The sequence below is a fragment of the Trachemys scripta genome, chromosome 11 (assembly GCF_013100865.1).
Source record: "Trachemys scripta elegans isolate TJP31775 chromosome 11, CAS_Tse_1.0, whole genome shotgun sequence".
In the NCBI taxonomy this organism is placed as follows: Eukaryota; Metazoa; Chordata; order Testudines; family Emydidae; genus Trachemys; species Trachemys scripta.
Window position 1 is genome coordinate 14029198 of NC_048308.1, and position 20769 is coordinate 14049966.

Genomic DNA, 20769 nt, shown 5'->3' on the forward strand with positions numbered 1-20769 from the left:
GAATGGAATCTGAGCAAAGATTTCTTTGTTAGGGTAAAATACTACTCAATGGCATTACTTTGTTAATAAAATTTCTTTATCTGAAACTATAATTTAATATTTATGTATCTAATTTACATCTGACAAAGTAGCATATTCTAAATTAGAGTATAACCAGCAAACTATTAACTACTATAAACAATACCAAAACACAACCCAAACATTTCTTATGGAAATGATACATTTTGGATTGGGGAAGTATTTCAATTGCAGACATTGTTAAAACACAGCTGTTAATTATGGCTTGAAAAATTATTCAAGCATACAAAGATTTTCTGCTTAGGAAGTCTTGTGTATATACATAAAGACCAAGAGTGCACTCTCAAAAATGCCCTTACTGGTTACTAATAGGTACAATAACGATAATAAATGCCTGAAATTAAAATAAATAAATAAAACAAAATCAGTTTTTATACTTATGTTATATAGCCCACTGGACAATATTTCCCCTTTAAACAGAAACTATAGAAAATATCACATCCTTTATTAACTCAATGCTTTCTTATGCTTAATAGACAGGAAAGGAATTGCACTTATTGTAATGTTACAATAAAGTATTAGATTGCAACTCACCTTTTAAAATATAAGTGGCCTTAATATTTATGATTGGTAGAGCATAATGCAAAAATGGATAAAGATGTGCATTTAAATTAAAATAGAGCAACTACTTACAGAACAAACAGTGAGGCTTAACATAATAAACATGCACTAACTCTACACTTATGCAAAACTAAGTTTGTCCAGGAAACTGTAACCAACCATTGTCCTTCCACAAAGGGATACGTTTTGTCCCTCGGTAATATGTTTGGACTTTGAATTCAAATTCCAGTTTATTAGCTCAGTGTCTCTAAATGTGCTGTTCCACTGTTATATCCTTTAGCTGCCCTTGAGCTTCTGCCGAATCTGCACTCTTACAGTCTCTTTTATTTAAGGTTTTATTGAGCCTCAAAGTAAGTCTCCCTTCAGTACTGTACAAACAGGCTTCCTTATTCATCCTCTTCAGGTTCCTGTGGTAAAATTGGGGCTTCCTCCTTTAAACAAGCACTAAAAAACCCAAGGATTGTGCTGTAAAGGTGATATTTGCTTTTCTCAGATGCAATGTTATGACCTTCATCTGGGTAGATCTAGCAGAGGAAAAGGAGAAAGTAAACAGTCTTAAAAATCAGTTCAGATATTTAGGGCTCTAATTTTTTCAATCTGATTTTTAGAGCTTTTTAGTTGACAACAGGATGACTATGTTAAATAGTTTTATGGTATCAATGAAAGAAATAAACTTCAAAGCAAAATTCATTTGATTGGGATTCAAAACCAGCACTAAATGACTGCATCGTGATCTTTAGCCGTAAAAGCCTATTCTCAGATAGTGTGTTCAGAAAAGTATTCAGCGGAAGACCTTTTTATATTACTAACGATTTCTCTACCTCATCCAAAGCCCAGCACCTGCCCTCATGGTGAACGTAAATAATCAGTGTCGTCTCCTCAGCCCCCAAATAATGGGCACTTTTCCTGTGCAAGGACAGAGAAGGGACTTCGGGATTTGAGAGGGAAATCCAGGCCACAGAGCTGGTGCCCAGCAGCTCCACCCCACAAAATAACACTTTGCTCCACTTTCCATTCCCCAAGCTGCTCTCTTCAACTACACCCACCTGCAACCCACACAGTGGGGGAGAGGAAGCCTGTTACAGTATTTTTAGCTGCTTTTAATGCAATATTTTTAGCAGCTGAAAATAAGGAAGAAAATCAGTACTATGTGACCAGCCAGTGCCTCATGGATCATCAGTGTATTGACTTGAAGTGTCACAGGGATCTCTCCTTGACTTCTTTACTATCAGGACAAGGGGTTAGACAGCATTCTAACTGCAGTCACTGATGATTCTACTGTATGCTGGGTGGGGACACAAGTTACCCAGTGAGCCCCTATATAGATAAGTATAGGTGAGATTAAAGACTGAACAATGCACCTGTGAGACACCTGAGCATTACATACCTGCATAGTGTAATTAACTCCAGCTTTTATTAGATGTTTAATTAGTTCTGCTGAGTGTTGGAAATGGACTTTAGCTACAAGACAATAACATCTACATATTAGTGAACAACATTATTATAGTACTTATTTATTAATTGTATTTATTTATTTTCCTTTAGGTAACTTCAACCAAAAAGTTTCTTTATGTGGCAAACTGCTACCAGATTTGCAATTGATGAAGGTCTATCTACACTGCAATCAGAAGCATGACTCCCCAGATAGATTTGATCTACCCAGCATGGGCTGGCTGATTGAGTACACGCTCAGGGTCCTGTCCTGGGTAGACCTGTACAGCCCATACTATTACCTGTATTGTCGTGGATTCACTGCTATTGTTATTTGAGCTAGTTGGATCAAAACTATACATGCTACAGTCACACCAATGATTGCAATGTGGACATACCCTTTCTGACTGCACCTGAGATACATACCGTAGCAAATAACAATAGTGCTGCAGTGATGGACAGCACTGTAATACAGTATACTTTCTGGGCACTAAGTAGGAATTCTTGTTTTTCATCCATTGTTTAGCAAGGATTAAAATAGTTTGAAAGCGAGTAGCATGGGTGTGTTCAAATGCAATTAATCTGTCAGTGTATTAAATGAAAGCATGTCAGATTTTCTATTGTTTGCACAGGATTGTAAGAGATTGTGTTCATTTAGGAAATGAGTCTTTTATAATGTTATTTCAATAATCTAAACTTCATGTGGTACAAACATGCAGCTCTGTGACTATGCTTGTGTTTGCTTCATTCACACTCATTCACACTGGGGTTCAGTAAATACGGATGGGCTAGACTGTATTACTCGGCACTGTGCTGCTCAGACACCTCGTATAGACATAATTCCCTCCCTAATTCCCCCTGGGTCTGGGGGACGGAGTGGTAGTACTTTGCTGCTGGCCTATACCTGCAGCAAATTCCAAGTCTCCCATTACAGTTCTGCTGGGTCGACAAGCACATTGTCTCTGTCCATTTCCATTCCTCCCCACCCACCTGTTCTGAGAGGAGCAGAACAAACATGTATGTGATCTAGGCAGGCTGTGCAAGGCATAAAATCCATTTTAGTACCCTAGATCATCTTGGAATCCAAGTCACTATTTATCCCTTTACCATGGACAGCAAAATATACTCAAAGAAAATTGCTTGTCAACTGGCACAGGTCAAATTCTTTGCTGCCTGGCACCCATGGATTTCCATTACAGGTGCTGCGCCTGGTTCTGGTTTCACTTATACACACGTTATACTGGTGTTAACTCCATTGACTATGCTCAAGAGCAAATTACAGTCTAGCTCTAAATAGTTTAAGGATTCCCCATTGTTACATTTTCATTAATTAACCAAAGGGTTAATTAACCGAAAGATATTGTTTATCACTGATTACGCTGACATTCGGTATGCTTTCAATCGCAAAATCAGGATTAATTTAAAAGACCATTAAAAATGTATGTCACCTTATTAATAATTGATACAGTGCCTTTCACTAGCAACATCCTGCTTCACCAGATTTAAACAAATTAGAACCTACAGCAGCTAAGAGGTACAAATATGTAGCAAAGGAAAATGTCATCCATTCAGCTTTACAATTGGCAACTGAAATTGACATCAGGTCTCTTTGGATGGACCATTCTACTAGACGGGAGACAAAGATGAACAGTATAAAAATGTGTATGCTTGCTACGTGCATAATCTTTCTTTGAGCATCTGTGTATTACAAGCTGTAACTTCAAATTTAATTACATTTATAAATACTTACTATCAGCTGTCCCATGAACTATTAGCAAATTCTCTTCTTTTAAACCATGAATATTGTGCAGTACACTGGATGCCTATAAAAATTGAACACACACAACATAATTGCAGTATATTTTAAAAGCCAAACCATTACTTTTAGTTACTTGTTAAACTAACTTACCTGATATGTATTTTCCTCTTTAGATGGAATGCCAAGGTATCTTTCTGAAAAAGCCGAAGCTACAGAGGAAAACAGGAAATTCAGTTAATCAAGATAAATTCCATTTTTAAAAACCTTTATTTCTGGTTGAAAGCCAGGAGAAGCTTGTTAAGCCATAAAGATGGTAAGTATCTTCATCTTGAAAAGAGATTAATAAACTTTAAGGCCAAGAGGGAGCATTATAATCATCTAGTCTGACCACTGCATAATGCAGGCCACAGAACTTTACCCAACAGTTCCTGCACTGAGCCTAATATCTTGTGATTGAACTAAAGTATGGTGAAAACCTGGCCCTATTGAAGTCAATTAGTGCCACTGACTTAAATGGGGCCAGGATTTCACCTCATATCTGTTAGAAAGACATCCAATATTCATTTAGATTGGGATTTTTAAAGGGGCCTAAGGGATTTAGGTACCCAATTTCCACTGATTTAGTTTCTTTTGAAAAATCTTAAAGACCTCTAAGTGATGGAGAATCTACCACATCCTATGCTTAATTGCGCTGGTCATTAATTACCCTCATTTTAAAATTGGAACCATATGTCCAATTTGCCTAGCTTTAACACAATTCCACTACACTACCTGACCTTAGTTAACCTGAGTTACAGATCTGCTGTATAGATATTTTAAGCAAATCATTTAATAAAAGGGCAAGATGGGAAATACTCACCATACAACTTCATGTCTGTGATTGGTGCAATAACGGTTCCACATTTAAAAAGTCTTTCATTGGATTTCAGGATCATTGATGCAATGTATCCGCCATATCCCTATTAAACCAGATAACATGATTTGCTGTTTGTTTGTTCTTGTTCATTGTTCCTTAATATAGATGAAGTTAAAGGGTATCGTGCTACTTTTCTCATGTCATTCCACAGTATTTACACCTGCAACTATTGCTTTAGCATGAATTAAAAACCTACAAATGAAGAGTGAAAAAAGGTGTGATATTTCTGTCTTGCTATGAAGCCTGAGGCTTTAAAAATATGTTATAATTGATAATTGAATTAATAAGACTAAGAAGAGGTATATAAGGTACCATAGTCTCATTGTGCAGTCTAGCCCTCAGCCTGCAGAAGAATTGGCGAGTGATACAAATAAAAAAATTGAAGCTAAGGGTGTCAGAGACAGTGCTTAGATGGGATAATTTTTGTTTACATGAATATATTTTGTGAAGATTTTTTGCTTATTTCTGGGTAAACACTGAGGCTATAGATTGAGGCTATGGACGAAGGGAGAGCTGTCACCGGTTCTCTCTCTAGACTTCAGTCTTTATAGATGGATTCCCATTGCCTTCAATGGGGATTTCTGCCTGAAACATTGTCACATTCCCCTTAGAGAGAGTCACATTCTCTGGTGCACTTTGCCCTACAGAAACTAGCTCTAGTGCTGCCTTAAATGGAGCAGAGATCACGCATGTGGGTGGGAGACTCTCTGGTGATATATCCTGCCATAAGCATTCTGCTGCCCTGGCCAAAAAGATATGTGGCTATAAGAAAGGTGGCCAGTAAGCTCAATGCTCTTTATTTCTGTGGCTACAGTAGATGTGTTCAAGCAGCCCTCCAGCTGCTGCACTGCAGTGCAGGGGGAACGGCCTGCACAGAGCAGCAGCAAGATCAGAGGAGTGCAAAGATGAGGTTTAAGCCACCTCTTCACATCTCACCACCCTGAAAGGTACTGTGCAGAGTGTCTGAAAACATCCTCTATTTGTGGGATAGGGTGGTATGCAGAAGAGAAGTGTGAACATGAGTCCTCTTATTTGAGACTATCCACTAGGGTTTTGTTTCCGATGAATTTGACAATCTATATGAAATACTTGTAGGTTAACTCCAGAGGCTTAAAAGATGGAGTTCAAGGTCCTGCAGGCCAGGTGCAATGCTTTTACACAATATTCATTGTGTTTCTTTTAGAAGGGCTGTTATCTTTTCTCTCTTGATTATTGCTGGAAAATTGCCCTTCTGATGTTGGATGTTTTGTTGTTGTTTTTGGTTTTTTTGCATGATAATTCTCTGCAAAAAATAATCCAGCAGAAGGGCACCGAACAAAAAGTAATGGAGACAGTTGGCCAGGGTTCATCTACGTCTTATTGAAATTATTTTCTATATCCTTTTCTTCAGTTCTAAAATGGTTAATAAAAAAGTTCATCTTTCTTGAATTCTCGGAGCATTTTAAAAATGTTGTTAAATCTTAGTTAAGGAAAAAGAGATACATCAAAAAGTGTGTTCTTGGGCTCAGAACTTTGTCAATGCGAACTGGGTACAGAGAAGAAAATATAGAATAAAACTGGGATTTTCAAAGAAGCCTAAAAGAATTAGGTGCCCAATTCTCACAGAAATCCTAGCCGAAATTGCTAAAGAGAACAGAAAATTGCCCACACGTTGTAAAAGATTTTGGCTAAGAGAGAATGTTGATGTGGGTGCCAGTAACTTGTATAATTCAAAGAGCTGAAGGGAACAGTAACTTTTTTCTGCCTCTGGGTTCTCTTTTTCTTGGTCGTTTGTTTAATATTCTGCTTGTACCTTTTGCAGTAGTTTCATAGTACAATTTTAATGCTAGATAGGTATTGCCAACTTATTCACAATTTATATCATGTCTTCATTAAGAACCAAGTTTAGTTCTGTTGGGAATATTTTGTCTTTGGGGTTGTGCCTTTGCTTCCAGCAATGATTCCCCTGACATACATATAACATGTATAGTTTCCCTCAATGGTTATATAATATTTAGTTGTTTTTTTATGATTTAAGAATCTGGACTTCCTTCACCTCTACTACCAAATTTTCCACAAGTTGGTTAGCTACACAGTCATACTTTCAAGCTCATTTTCAATTTCCATGATGGAAAGTTGTAAACTATGTATCATCACAGTTGATATGTAACAATTAAAAGAGACTCTTTTGATGTTGTACTTCATTGGTAGGGTTTGTAACTTTTCTGCAAGTGAGCAAGATAGTTTTGGTGGGCTGTCTGATAGACAGAGGTGTGTGTTTTTTACACTTTGCCCTCTTGACATTCCAATTGTTTTTGTTATTACTGCTAGTAGTTTATATTGCGGAATTTATCATGGCTTTGTTCTGAGTAGCTCAAAAGCATGTTATAACACTCAAGGATGCTGGAGAGTTCCAGGACATATGTGTGTGCCCAGCTGGGTTGAGATCAGCATAGCTAATCCACACAATCCTCTTCCAGCAAAGGGCATCTTCTATTCACTTCCTTAGTCAGATCATCAAAAATGTAGTGCATATAAAGGAAAAAAAGAGATTCTTTGCCAACAATGTTTCATATGGTTGAAGGCAAAATGAGCCTATAAAAAGACGCTCAATTGGCTCTAAAAGAAATATAGTGGAGTCAACTATGATTAGTAATATTTAGCAATTTTTCTATTTCTAAATGGCTATTTGGGGATTTTTAATATTTTTATTAGTGACGGATGAACCTCAAAAACTTTGAAGTTTGTAAGTTAAACTGAGTGAGGGTAAACACCTCCAAATGCAAAACTGCTTTGAAGTTTACCTAATTTGCTAATATTTCCTCTTTACTGTTCCATCTTCATAATCTTCACTTTGCACCACCTGTTCTTTCAGCCAACATATGCATAAACTCGTCTGGCAACAATGTTTTTTGAAAGGACATCACAGTTCTCCAGTGGATAGAAACACTTACACAGCGCCAACAGTGTTCATGGCCCTATGTGGACATGTAAATGCCTGCTCAGATCTATGCTATTTTGTAGTTCTCATCATCTCATTGCTGGTTTGAAAAGATGATACTTATGTTTTCTACTGTTCTTCTTAATGAAGTAGTAAAGGCCCGTGGGGAGTTTATGAGCAATATCAAATAAAGACTTAAGGAATACAAATGAAATCTATTACTTAAACCAGAAGCAACTGCATTAGCTGACTACTATGCATGGTGTTTGTGTGACCACCTTACCATGCTAGAAGACAGACTCTGGCCCACTTGGAGCGAGGTGTGTGTGTGTGTGTGAGAAAGACACAGTTCAGGGGTAGGCAACCTATGGCAGGCGTGCCAAAGGCAGCACGCGAGCTGATTTTTAGGCCAGGTCTACACTAATCCCCTAATTCGAACTAAGGTACGCAACTTCAGCTATGTGAATAACGTAGCTGAAGTTTGAAGTACCTTAGTTCAAACTTACCTCGGTCCACACGTGGCAGGCAGGCTCCCCCGTTGACTCCGTGGTAATCCTCTCGTCTAGCTGAAGTACCGCAGTTGATGGCGAGCACTTCCGGGTTCGACTTATCGCGTCCAGACAAGACGCGATAAGTCGAACCCAGAAGTTTGATCGCTCGCCGCCGAACTACCGGGTAAGTGTAGACCTACCCTTTAGTGGCACTCACACTGCCTGGGTCCTAGCCATAGGTCCGGGGGACTCTGCATTTTAATTTAATTTTAAATGAAGCTTCTTAAACATTTTAAAAACCTTATTTACTTTACATACAACAATAGTTTAGTTACATATTATAGACTTATAGAAAGAGACCTTCTAAAAATGTTAAAATGTATTACTGGCACGCGAAACCTTAAATTAGAGTGAATAAATGAAGACTCGGCACACCACTTCTGAAAGGTTGCCGACCCCTGACATGGTGTTATATGCCTGTGTGCACATTAAAAATGGCTAAGAGAGATGTGCACCCCTAGTGGATGGAATCGGTCATGCTTACATTTCATTAACTGGAAATAGAAGTGGTCAACACTCAGAATGTCCATTCTGTTGGAAATTGCAAAATGTCAATTTTTTTTTCCAGAACAAAAACTAGAAAATTTCCTCTGAAAGGAAATAAAAAATAAAACATTTAGGAAAAAAAATGGAACCATTTCAATTCATGTTTTTCCTGAAACCAAATGGAGCAGCTGACTGCTCTGGCTCTCACAGAATCATAAGGCTGGCCCCGCCTGCAAAATGTGCTGGGAAACATTTCAATTTGATGAATCTGCATTTTCTTACTAAACATCTTGTTGGGAAACCCTCAACCAGCTCTAGTTGAAAATGTTTTCTTTTTTTGTGGCTGGCCTAGAAACAGAGTATAAACTCAGATGCTAATGAATTTTGACAGCAATATTTTTTTTCTTTAGCTCAAGTAGTACAGTAGGAGGTCACGTGTTTGGAGAGGAAGGTCTTGTTGCATGTGGAACAATAATAATAGTCAGCACTTTATTTTCACTAGGCTGCACAACCATTAACTAATTCCCATAATGCTAGCTCTGAGAAAGTAAGTATTATCATCCCCATCTGACAGACAGCCAAAGTCAGACACAGAGGTTAAATGGCTTGAGTATGGCCACACAGCAAGACAGTAACAGAGTGGGGATTAGAATTTAGGGGTTTCATAGTGAATGCATACTGCTTCAATAACTGATGACCATGGTGCCTGTATATGTGAGCAGCCATGGTTTGTTTGTTTGTTTGTTTGTTTTCACTGTGAGATTTTAAAGTACTAAAGACACAAAATATTGACATTTTCAAGGTAACATTTTAAAACTAAATATCACAAAGGAACAAATGTCAGTTTCCAAAGATACAACTTGTCGTGTGTTAAACTTCTAGAAGCTTATTTCAAGTGAGATAATTAAGATTCTCTTTAACTTTTTGCTAAAGGTTAAACCTTTGCCTGGGTCTGTACTAGAGGCAACAGCATATAACAAAGCTAAACAGCTGACAAAACAGCAAAGGGGAGACTTCTATGAGATGGCACAAAAAAGGATGCTACTCAACACTCTAGGATCGTATCTCAAATAACTCAAAAAGCTAAAAATGTCTGCATATAAATTGTGAATTAAAGGGACACTGTCAACTTAAATATGGACTAGAATTTAAATTGTGCAAGAAATGAGCTTTTACAGAAACTAAGACCAAAAGAAATGTTTCCACAAATTTATTTTAAAAAACTTCCAATGGAAAAACAGTTTTTCCCCCTCAATAATTAACATTTTCCCCTGCAGTATCTGAGAGGCAAATTTTGCAACAATAATAACTGAAAGTGAGAGTGACTATAAACAAAAGTGAAACTGACTCCTTAGCTGCTAATTGTTCAATATGAGAAACAAATTGAATCAATATTAAATAATGACAAGTAAATATGATTTTCATTGTTAGTAACAAAAATGGTTATTTGCAAAATACGTAAAGAAATCCGTTTGCAACAAATGATTTTAAAATTGACAGTGTCCTCCTGCTATTTTTGCAAGTTACCTTTCCAAATATGCTCAGTCGGTTAGGATCTATGAATGGTTGTTTCAGTAATGATCTGTAAGAAAAAAGGAAATGTTACATATGACTCTCCAGAATGTGTGGAGTTGGTTATTTGTAGGAGAAAGAATTGTGATAAACTAAGAGAGAAACAGATTTTTAAGAGTTCAAATAAGAACAATAAAAGGTGTTATTTTAGTGAAGTCTTGCAGTTTTGCTTTCAGATTCTCTACACTACATGATGAAGGCCTTGTGTTTTGGCAATTATCAAAATTATGAATCCTTCCACAGAGGTAATTCATCAACTATGCTTCCAGAAGGATAATATACAGAAGAGAGACTACAAATTTCAGGCAAAGTTCTATAGCATACAGAGAGAAATAGCATAAAGTCAGAAAGAACTCTCAGGGCCACCCTGCATACCCTCCTGCTCAGTGGTGTACCCACACCAAAACCACATAAAACATGGAGTAATGACTCTGAGCTCATGAACATAGAACTCTGATGTAGAAGAACTCTTAGAATTAAGATGTGGAGCCAATTAGAATGCTTATTAGAGCTCCATGTCCCAAAGGAGGCCTCATCCATCCAATTGGGAATGTGGCCATGGTCCCTCCCCTGCTCTGCAAATCTGCCATTGTGAGGCACCAAGGGAAGGGGGATAGGGAGGTGGGAAGAAGCAAGCTGCTCCTTTCAACAGCCTGTGAGGCACTCTGTGAAGCTTTCTGACTGCATATGGAGGAGAGAGTCTTTCCACTCAGCCTCAACATCTTTGCAACTCCACTAACATTCAGGATGCAAAGCCATTTGACCCATAGTCAGTTAATGTTTTCATTGTTTTCAGGGATTACAGATGACTTTCAGAAATGTAAAACATGTCATTCTAAAATTGTCCAAATAATACAAGAGAATACTTAGTACATGAATGTAGGTAATAATCCATCCATCTTTAAAATACCATGCAATCAATGAGATTAACCTTTCTAGGAGGAGTGGTCCCTTAATAAAAAGTGTTATCACATTTTTACATGTAAATATATAGTAGGGACCTGATTCTCTTCTTATTTAAATCGGTATAAATCTGCAGTAACTCTCTTGCAGGCAATGGAGTTACCCATGCTAAAACTGATGATGCAAGTGGGATAATAACCTTTTGGCCAAATTCTGCTCACATTTACATTATTGTAATTCTGGTGATTTAGTGAAGGCCCTCTAGATCTACAGTGATTTAAGTGAGAGCAGAATTTGACCCTATATGTCTAAGACATTATATTTCACTTGTAATGAAGCACTGTATATCATGCCGTGAGTCATTTTTCTAAGGAAGCTAGAAAAAATATGTAAACTAGATTAGATTACACATTTAGATTAGGCCCGGAAGGACAACTTTATCAAAGAGGAACATCAATCCAAAACATTTTTCCCTTTGATTTTTTATTCATTGAATCACACTTTGCAATGAAAAGCCTAATGTTTCGAAACGTGCTACTGCACTAAAGATAAGCATTTAACATATTTCATTCTGCAAAGGGAGACCAGTAATAGCTGAAAATTTGCAGTTAAATGTGTCTATTCATCAAGGTAAAAATGGATTAAAATAGAAGCAAAGTTTGCACATACGTACTCTACAGCTGCTATTTGGTCCTTCACTTCCACTGAACCTAAGCAACGATGGACTTCCTGTAGAATTTTAAGGCCTTGAAATCCACTCCCTCTGCCATCAAATCGAGCTACGATGACATTATCAGAGTTGACAAGCACCGAATCCCAGTCAACGTGAAACTTATCTGTAACCAGCTGGCTGCCTGGAGCTTCATCACTGTAAATACCAACACACCAGACACAAACGCAGACTATTGACAATGTGATACACTTTGCAGTTCTTCAATATTTTATTTAACCTAGACAGCAGAGTTCAGTCAGTTTGTGCAACCCAGTTGAATTATTGTCAGCTTAATCTATACCATCATGTTAACCAGTGCTGTTATCCCTCCTGGCAGCAGTAAGCAAAATAATTTGTTGAACTGCATAAAGCAAACCAACTATGACTATAATGCTATGCAGTAGGTGGGATACTTGGATAATTTTTGCAGAAAAGAGACAGGAAAATGAACCATGTGCTTTTCATAGAGTGATCCTGAAATTAACATTATGCCTTCTGGTTATTTGAATTCTGGAAATTCCATTTTAGAATTTGTTAAGATGCTATAGAATGACAGAAGGGAAAAATCATTATCGCAGCCTGATAATAACTGAACAAGAAATAAAATACTCCTTAGAATGATGTTTTCCTAGAAAACAAAAATACCTGCATTATCACATCCTAGAATGGATTTTTGTGAAGTAGACTGCAGAGGAGAATTAAGTACATTTTGGGGGAAATTATTTTTCACTGTCAGTGTTTCTAGCAACAAAAGGTTGCAGGCATGAGTGGTAAGTTGTTTTTGTTGTTGTTTAGTCATAAAATAAAGATTTTACAGCAGAAAAGATAGAAAGGAATAGGAGGAAAGAGGTTTCTAGGGGGACGATAAGCATTTTCCATTGAAGGTAAGTTTACTTTTTTTCATTCCAATGAAAACAAAATGTCAGTTTTAAAAAGGAGCCTTGTCAATTTTTTTTCCCAAAGATAAAAACAGAATAAGAAAGCAGGCTACCATGAAGTTGTAAAAAAAATGCAAAACGCCTCTGTGCAGACTGCATCTGCCAGTTGAATGCAAATTAAAATCTAAAAGTGTCTGTGCAGCCTGTATGGAAATTAGATTGGACAGTGTCTATGGGAATATTCTAGGGTGAAAGAAGGATGGAGGCAGAAATTATTATTTTGCTGAAGAAATCTAAGCTTGAAAGAGTTATAGAAATAGGGGGAAAAAACAACAAACAGACCTTTCATTCACTGTTGTGTCATAGGCTCTGCTGGCTGATTATTCAGTTTTATTTTTGCTGTGGGTAATAGACAGTTCAGCTGCAAGGTACTCTTTCAGACAACTTGTTAATTAGCATGTATATGATCCATAAATCTATTTTCAAATTTACATAGGACCTACCATATTTATGTAACTATGATTTCAGGAACTAAGCTTGGGATAAATTATTTTTAAATGGTATGTCAATAAGTTACCTTTGGTTTTTCATTCTTGTGTGTCTTGAGTAAACAATTTAATTTATAAAAGAAAACTACAGCATACTTTAAAAAAGGGATTTAACATATGATACCGCTAACTCTGAAACAATAAACATGAAACCCCGCTTAATGTCATGAGCTGGGTGGGAAAATACCACTGTCTTGGCAGGATTTCAGTTTCTTCATTAGTTGAAGTACAAAAGCAACGGGCACTGAGCAGTTCTTCCTGTTTATATGTAACCTTTAGAATGGGCTTTCGAAAAGCGTTCAGTGTTGGTCTAACTGCTCCCATGGAAGTTTTACTATTGACTTCAATAGAATCAGATTTATACCAATGGTGAGCTATTTAAGGAAAATATTATCCTAAATGTTCTTAGTCAGATAATTTTCCATAAAAGCCTTGTCTAGCTAATTATGACTCTACATTCAGTTCTTCATTACTTTTGACTATTTCAGAATTGCCCACCCAAAAGTTCAAAAATCATGAGTCAGGCCCTCTACGTAACTCCTCCCCGCCCTGCCCCCAGCCCGGGCCCTCCACACTCTCCCCATCCCCTCCTCATGATCCACCTCCCTTACCTGGGGGAGGGAGGAGCTCTGTCCTCCTCCCAGTGCGCTGGAGACTTCAGAACTGCAGCAGCAAAAGGAGCAGAACATGGGGCCGCTGGGCGGCCCATTGCCCGCAGCACCTCTGGTGCAGCTGTACCACCCCAGCCCTTCCATGCAGGGTCTGTACAGCAGCCCACCAGAGGAGCTGCTGGCATAGGGCCACCCGTTGGCCCCATGTTCTGCTCCTTTCCCTGCTGCGGTTCCCAGAAGAGCCCTGTGGTTCAGGGCTCTCCCAGGAACTGCAGCAGGGAAAGGAGCAGAAAGCCGGCAGTGCCTCTGGCAGCTGTATTGCCCCCAGCCCCACCCCACCTAGCCCTGTCCTCTGGTGGGGCTGCTGCTGTACAGATGGAGCCAGAGGAGACGCAGCTCTGTGGAAGGGCAGGAGGTAGGGCTGGGGATTCTGCTCCTTTCCCCACTGTGGTTCCTGGGAGAGCTCTGAACCACAGCTCTCTCCCAGGAAGCACAGCAGGGAAAGGAACACCAGGCAGCCCCACGCCCACAGCTCCTCTGGTGCGGCTGTACAGCCCCCAGTCCTGTGCTCCGGCAGGGCTGCTGTACAGATGGAGGAGACCCTGTATGGAACAGCTGGGGCGGTACAGCTGCGCCAGAGGACGTTCTGCTCCTCCTCTTTCTGGTACACAGTATCAGCTATAAATATCTTGGTGGTAGAGCGGACCGTACCGTACCACCCTACTTGCACTGCTGGATGTGGCAAAACTCCCAGTGGCATCAGTAGTGTCAGACAAGGGCTTTGGAGTCTCTAACTGCTACTAACACAAATGACATTAATCATTTGGGCTGTAATTCACCCCTTTGCAGAGGGACAGGACATATCCTATGAATCATTTAAGTCCCACTTACGCCCTTAAAATAGGGCTTAAGTGGTGTGCCAGACCTTTACACAGGGGTGAATGCCACTATTGGAGCACAAGAATGGATTGTTTTTGTGTTCCTTTTCAAATCTATTGCTATCAAATGTCTCTGGTTTTGACATGGATGGACTGTATCAAACCCCCAAAGGGGTATAGTATGAAAAAGAAGTCTGCTGTGAGAGCCATTGACACGAACACACAATCTATTTCAATACAATGGGGAATGCAACGTACATCACCTCTCTTGCCACACCATGTCTTGAATTCATGGACTTTTCCATCCATTGTAGCTACCCACATGCTGAAGTATATATAAAAGGACTACGGCAGATAGAAATTACACCTAGCCACGATTGCAGTGTGGAGTCAGATCCATGATTGCACACTCCACAATTAGAGGTGGGCTTGAGCTGCAAAATTTGCACTGCAATCCAATCTTTCCCCAAGTGCAGCAGCATTTGGATCCAGGGTCTTGATTTATACCCATCTCTGCATACAGTCAGCTTCTGTTAATTGTTAATCTGCTCATATGCAGCATGCCAATAATACTGCAGAAGTGGAGCATTGTAGAAGGACTCAGTATCTTCCACTGCTACTCCTTTTTACAGGATGCCGTGTCTCCCTTCCATGACCCCCACTGGCTGGTATGGAAAGGAGTAGGGACCAAAAACCCAGAGCTATGAGCACAAGCCTCCTTGCATCCTACCTCACCTGAGCATGGGTAGACACAAGTGAATTCTCTAACAGGCAAAGCATTATACATGTTTCACAGCCAGCAAAATGAAAACACGCACACAGATAGGGTGACCAGATGTCCCGATTGTATAGGGACAGTCCCGATTTTTGGGTCTTTTTCTTATATAGGCTCCTATTACCTCCCACCCCCTGTCCCGATTTTTCACACTTGCTGTCTGATTACCATACACACAGAAGGGCCATATCCAATGACATGCCTTTCTCTGTGTCTTCTAGGGGCACGTCATTTTGCAGCAGCGTTACTGTATTTTCAGCAACGAAACAGGAACAGTGAGATTGAAGTGAAGGAGTTATCTAATCATTCTTAACTTTATTTTCTGTACTTGTACTGGAGCAGCATCTTATGAGTCTGCGGTGATAGCAAGGCTGAGAATGATTCAGAAACACTGCTGAAGTTCACCATTGAGGTGCCATTTAAATAGACAGAAGCTATCAATAATATACCAATATCATTGACCTTAGTGGGTAATTTGTATGCCTCTTGCAATTCAGTCACATACACCTCAGACTGTCTGGAGAAAGGCAGCTCATCATCTCTTTGGTATATTACTGAAAGGAGAAGAATCTTTTCATCTGGGAGCTAAAGTTAAGGCTTTGGCTCTCGTTAAAGCTTGGAGGGAAATATGTAGTTCTTATCACAGTGGCTATTATTATTATTATTTATTAATATTATCATAATGCCTAGTCATGGACTTCCGTAACACATTACAAACTCCCTCCCAATACAAGCTCATGACTCTAGCGCAGAATATGAAAAAGTATCATAATAGCAAATATGAATTAGTGAGGGGAACTACGGCTCAGAAGATAAATTCTATCTATGGAAGGCAAAATTAAATCAGTGGCAGAACAGTCTCTTTTGCGAATGGCGAAAATCCACTGAAGGAAAAAAGAACATTTTGCAAAACTGACATGAAAACAAAATTCACCTTAAATTCCTTTTTTTGTGAGTAACTTCTCATATGGCCCTGTGTAGCAGGGTGGTTACCCTGCTCCTGCCCTGAAGGGCTGAAAACAGCCCTGGGAAAGGGCTGTGGCAGGGGAAAAGCTGGGCTGATTGGGAAAGCAGCCACAGCTGTAGCCAGTGCAATCAGGGCCCAGCTGGCCCTTATAAGAGGGCTGTGGGCCAGAAGGACAGAGAGACACAGACTCTCTCTCTAGCTTCTGAGAGAGAAGGACCTGGCTGCCTGGGAAGCTGAGGAGGGTACCTAGGGTGGAGCAGTGCTGGGGAAGGGCAGAGGGAGCTGAGGAGCTCCCGCCTAGCTAAGCCCCAGGCTGCAGGCCGAGTTAAGGGCCCACAAAAAGGGTACTGGGGCTGCAGAGGGGCAGCCCAGGAATAGACAGAGGCAGCTGGTCCAACCCTCCTTGCCGATGATGAGTGGTTTACAGACGGCCGTCTGCCCCAGTGAGCGGGGGCTAGATGGTGACTGGCAGTAGCTACTGAGGTAAAGTGGGGATAGGGGGTTGGGTGTTCCCCTGGGAGGGGAGGCCCAGAGTGATGGGGTGCTGCAGTGGGTGGAACCCCTGGGCAAAGGACACTGGGGTCCGGGAGGGACACGGGGGCCAGCGGCAGGCGAGATACGGCCTGCAAATGGCGCTCTGGGCTGGAAAGAGCTAATTCCCTGGACAACCAGCAGGAGGCGCCGCGCCGGTGAGTCTCACCCTGCTACCAACCACACCCTTCTTCAACAGTTTGAGATCAGATACCCATAACAATCCCAAGCAGTGGTGTCACAGAAAGCCAAGCACTCCCCCCATCCCCATTCATTTTCCCTGCTAGAGCCTATCATAGCTTAAAAGCAGACCATACATTTGCAACTGTGCAAACCAATGCGTTTACCACTGGGGAAAAAACACCAGCAGAAAAGATCACATTATCAGAATGGAATCATGTGATAGACTGAAATGAAATACAGATAGTACTGCAAAGGCAACATGACTATTCTTTAAACAGCCATCAAAAATACTAAAGGCCAGATTGTGGCTTTTAAGCCACAGCTCTGAGTATTGGAGATGCAGAGCTGCATCCAAGAAATGGAGGAAAGATTGTGGTTCCATACGGCTCCTAGCACTCCTGCAGGGAGGGAGATATCGTCATCCATTGCTTTGCCATCCCTATTCAGGAGGTTTAGAGATGGATTGAGCCATGGCCCATCTTCTCCCCATCCCATTTTTAGAGTCCTGGTCCCTGAAAAGGAGCAGCCCTTGCATTCCCCATAGCACAGGACTGCTGTTGTCAGTGAAACAGCAGGTGAAGCTTCTTGCTTGTTTCTCAGCTCCTATATGGCCTGTGTTGGGCAGAGGGAACTTACAAAATGTTTAGAAAAAGGGGTAACTTCCAGAAGACTAAAAAGAGCTAGGTTTTCACAAAACACCACCACAAAAAGAGCAGAGACTCATTTTCATTCCAAAGGGGAAAGAATGAAAGAACTAACTTGCAGGAAAGCATGAAAAACACATAAAAGTTATATAGATGGTTCATTTGTAATGATCCCCACAAAATTGGCCTTCAGAATAACTTCAAGTGTAGCCAGATGAAAAGGACTTCTGGGATGTCCTGCTTCTAAACAGGTTGTAATAAAAAAGGTGGAATCTACCATACATTTTTATACTGCACCTTGTGGCAATGCACTGTTTTATCACTTGCAACAGACACCGATTAAAACTATAACATCCTCTGCAACAAATGAAAATTACAGAAGAGAACCAGTCATGCAAGAATACTATCATGCTGAAGTCTTAGACAAATACCAATAGTTACATTTTACCTCCCTAAATTCCTGCTACTGTTTACATGTGTTACAGCATTCTTCTTCACCATTGTACTTGCCCTGCTAAAAAAATTGCCACTTTCCACCCTATGGTCTGGGATCCTGGTATCAGATCCATGTGATGCATAGACGTGCTCAGTTGGCTTGAGTGAGGCCTATCTCGGGCACCATTTCAATAATGGGTGGAGAGTTTCCTCTACATTACAGAAGTATAAGCAGATGTATAAAATATGCAACACTTCTAGGAGAGTTAAGTTATTCGATGTCTACTTAGGAATATACAGCCTGATAATTTTTTTTCTCTGAGTTTAGAAGAATCTCTCGACTGGTTCAGTTTCACTATATCCACTTACAGTTTGTACAGTTTTAAATGACATTAAATAATGAATGCTGACATTTAAGATGCATTATCTACAGATTTTGAAAGAATGAGGTTAATTATGTTCAAGAAGAAATAAAGAATGATTATCACCTCTCATTTTATTACCAACATTAAATGCCTGTGTCTTTACTCCACTTAATCATTTCCTGTGTATTATGAAGGACTGGATCATCCAACTTTTTTAATGAGTAAGGTGAACCATAATGAAAAAAAAATAAAAAATCTGAAATTTAAACTTTGATCTTAATTATATAGGAAAGAGATAATAACCACACTTTAAGGCAATTATTGTACACCTCTCTAATCTATAGGCTACACTGTATGTATTATATTTGAAGGCAACTGAGTGTGAAATGTATTAGTTGTTTAAGAGGAACAAATGGAGGAGCAGACAGTGTTATAATCTATTTAGTATTTTATGGCCTATGCATCACAATTCACGAGAGAGAAATAGAGCTACCCAGAGGCAACTGGCTACTGTGTGAGGCCTGTACATCTACTAGATAGCCTGGTGTTCTGACCCCATATAAATTTGAACAACAGTCCTTTGCTCTTCTGTCTAATGGTCTCAATATGCTTTACAGCCATTAAGGAATTAAGCTTCGCACCATCCTTAGGATGAAGGTGAGTCTTACTGTAAGGAAATTTAGATCCTGATCCTGGAACAGACTCTTTGAGGCTGGGCTCTGTGATGTATGGAACTTAACTGAATTCAGTGGAATACTGTGCAGGTTCAGGGGTTGGCCAGCACAGAGTCAGTTGCAGGAACGGGGCCTTAAACATTAAGGCCAAAAGTTTCAAACCTGGGTGCCTAAGTTTAGAAGTCTCATTTTAAGCACCCAAGTTTGGTCAGAGAAATTGAGTGATTTGACCAAAGTTGGACTGGAAGCCTGTGACAGCGGGAATAATCCCTAGATCTTATGATTTCCAGTTTATTTCTTACTTGAGCTACGATTTTGGGATAGGAGTTTTACTGAGCCAACGACAGTACAAACACAGCATAAAAGATGGTCCCTACCCACAAAAGTTTACAATCTAATTTGGAGCCTCAGTCCAACATACTTTTTTCTGAGCCAGTAATGAAAGTTACCAATACTAAGAATAGCTGGATCAGGTACCGGGCACATCCATGACATGCAGGGCTATAATCCCCTGCAGAAACCATGGAGCTGCTTTGTAGGGACTGCTACAGCCCAATGGCTGAAGTAGAGTTCATGCGGGGGGGTTACATGCCACACGAACCCTGCCCAAGTAGTAAGACTGTGAGGCATCAGCATCCTGTGTGCACCTAATTGTGCATCTAAACTTGCTGAAACCTTGGCCCTAGAGATATAATAAATCAGCCAACTCTTGCCTTCCCTCTCAACTGCTCCTTTCCCCATCCTTTCTGTCCTTCCCCTTTTCCTAAATTCACTTGTATACTGCAATCCTGTTGACATAAACACTTTAAACCATTTTACACCTACAGAGAAAATATAATTCTAATGACATCTCAGTCATTCAAACTGGATCAGGATCAGAGAAGTCATTTGCTTTGCAAAGAAACAGACAGAAAGAGATAACACTAACCATTGTTATTGAGGACTACAGTGAACATTCCTTTTTTCCCCTTTCAGTTCCTAGGTGGCTTGGTAGTTAGATCACCCCTTTGAGACCATGGACACGGAAATAAGTGTGGCTGTTCAGGAGTATTAATGGTTCCTCTGGTGATCTACCACTAAAATAACCACTGTATGGACACTCCTAATATGTGTGCAGAAGGGACAAAGTGACCCTAAGTCAGCCACAGAAGTACCACTTTCAGAAGGTAGAATGTCTGGGAAATGACATCACACAATCAGCCAATCAGTGTTACCTGAAACAACCTGATGTCCTTCCTGGAAGTACAGTACTGCTTTTTGGAGGTGGTACTTCTGGTAATGAAAAGAAGCAAGATGTCAATTTTGAGGTTGTTTGGATGGACAAAATACCTAGCTTGCACACAGGCTTCCAACCACACCTTGCCTCAGAGCCTGGAGCTATCCAAAGTCTG

At 40.0% G+C, this 20769-nt stretch overlaps 1 protein-coding gene across 4 annotated transcripts in view; it reads right to left on the reverse strand.

Annotated features, from left to right (window-relative positions):
* Positions 1-502: 502 nt before the first annotated feature.
* The window catches only part of DPP10 (dipeptidyl peptidase like 10), an 827330-nt gene continuing 807063 nt past the window's right edge, over positions 503-20769 (reverse strand). For 2 of the 4 annotated variants that reach the window (XM_034785374.1, XM_034785373.1), the window contains exons 20-26: positions 11851-12045; positions 10230-10284; positions 4689-4788; positions 3980-4038; positions 3821-3893; positions 2027-2100; positions 503-1163 (exon numbers count right to left, since the gene is read on the reverse strand). In XM_034785374.1, coding sequence (XP_034641265.1) covers positions 1026-1163; positions 2027-2100; positions 3821-3893; positions 3980-4038; positions 4689-4788; positions 10230-10284; positions 11851-12045 — 694 coding nt within the window. In that variant the 3' untranslated portion in view covers positions 503-1025. Of the gene's footprint in view, positions 1164-2026; positions 2118-3820; positions 3894-3979; positions 4039-4688; positions 4789-10229; positions 10285-11850; positions 12046-20769 lie in introns of those variants that run through there. The other 2 variants (XM_034785376.1, XM_034785375.1) reach the window with 2 other exon arrangements.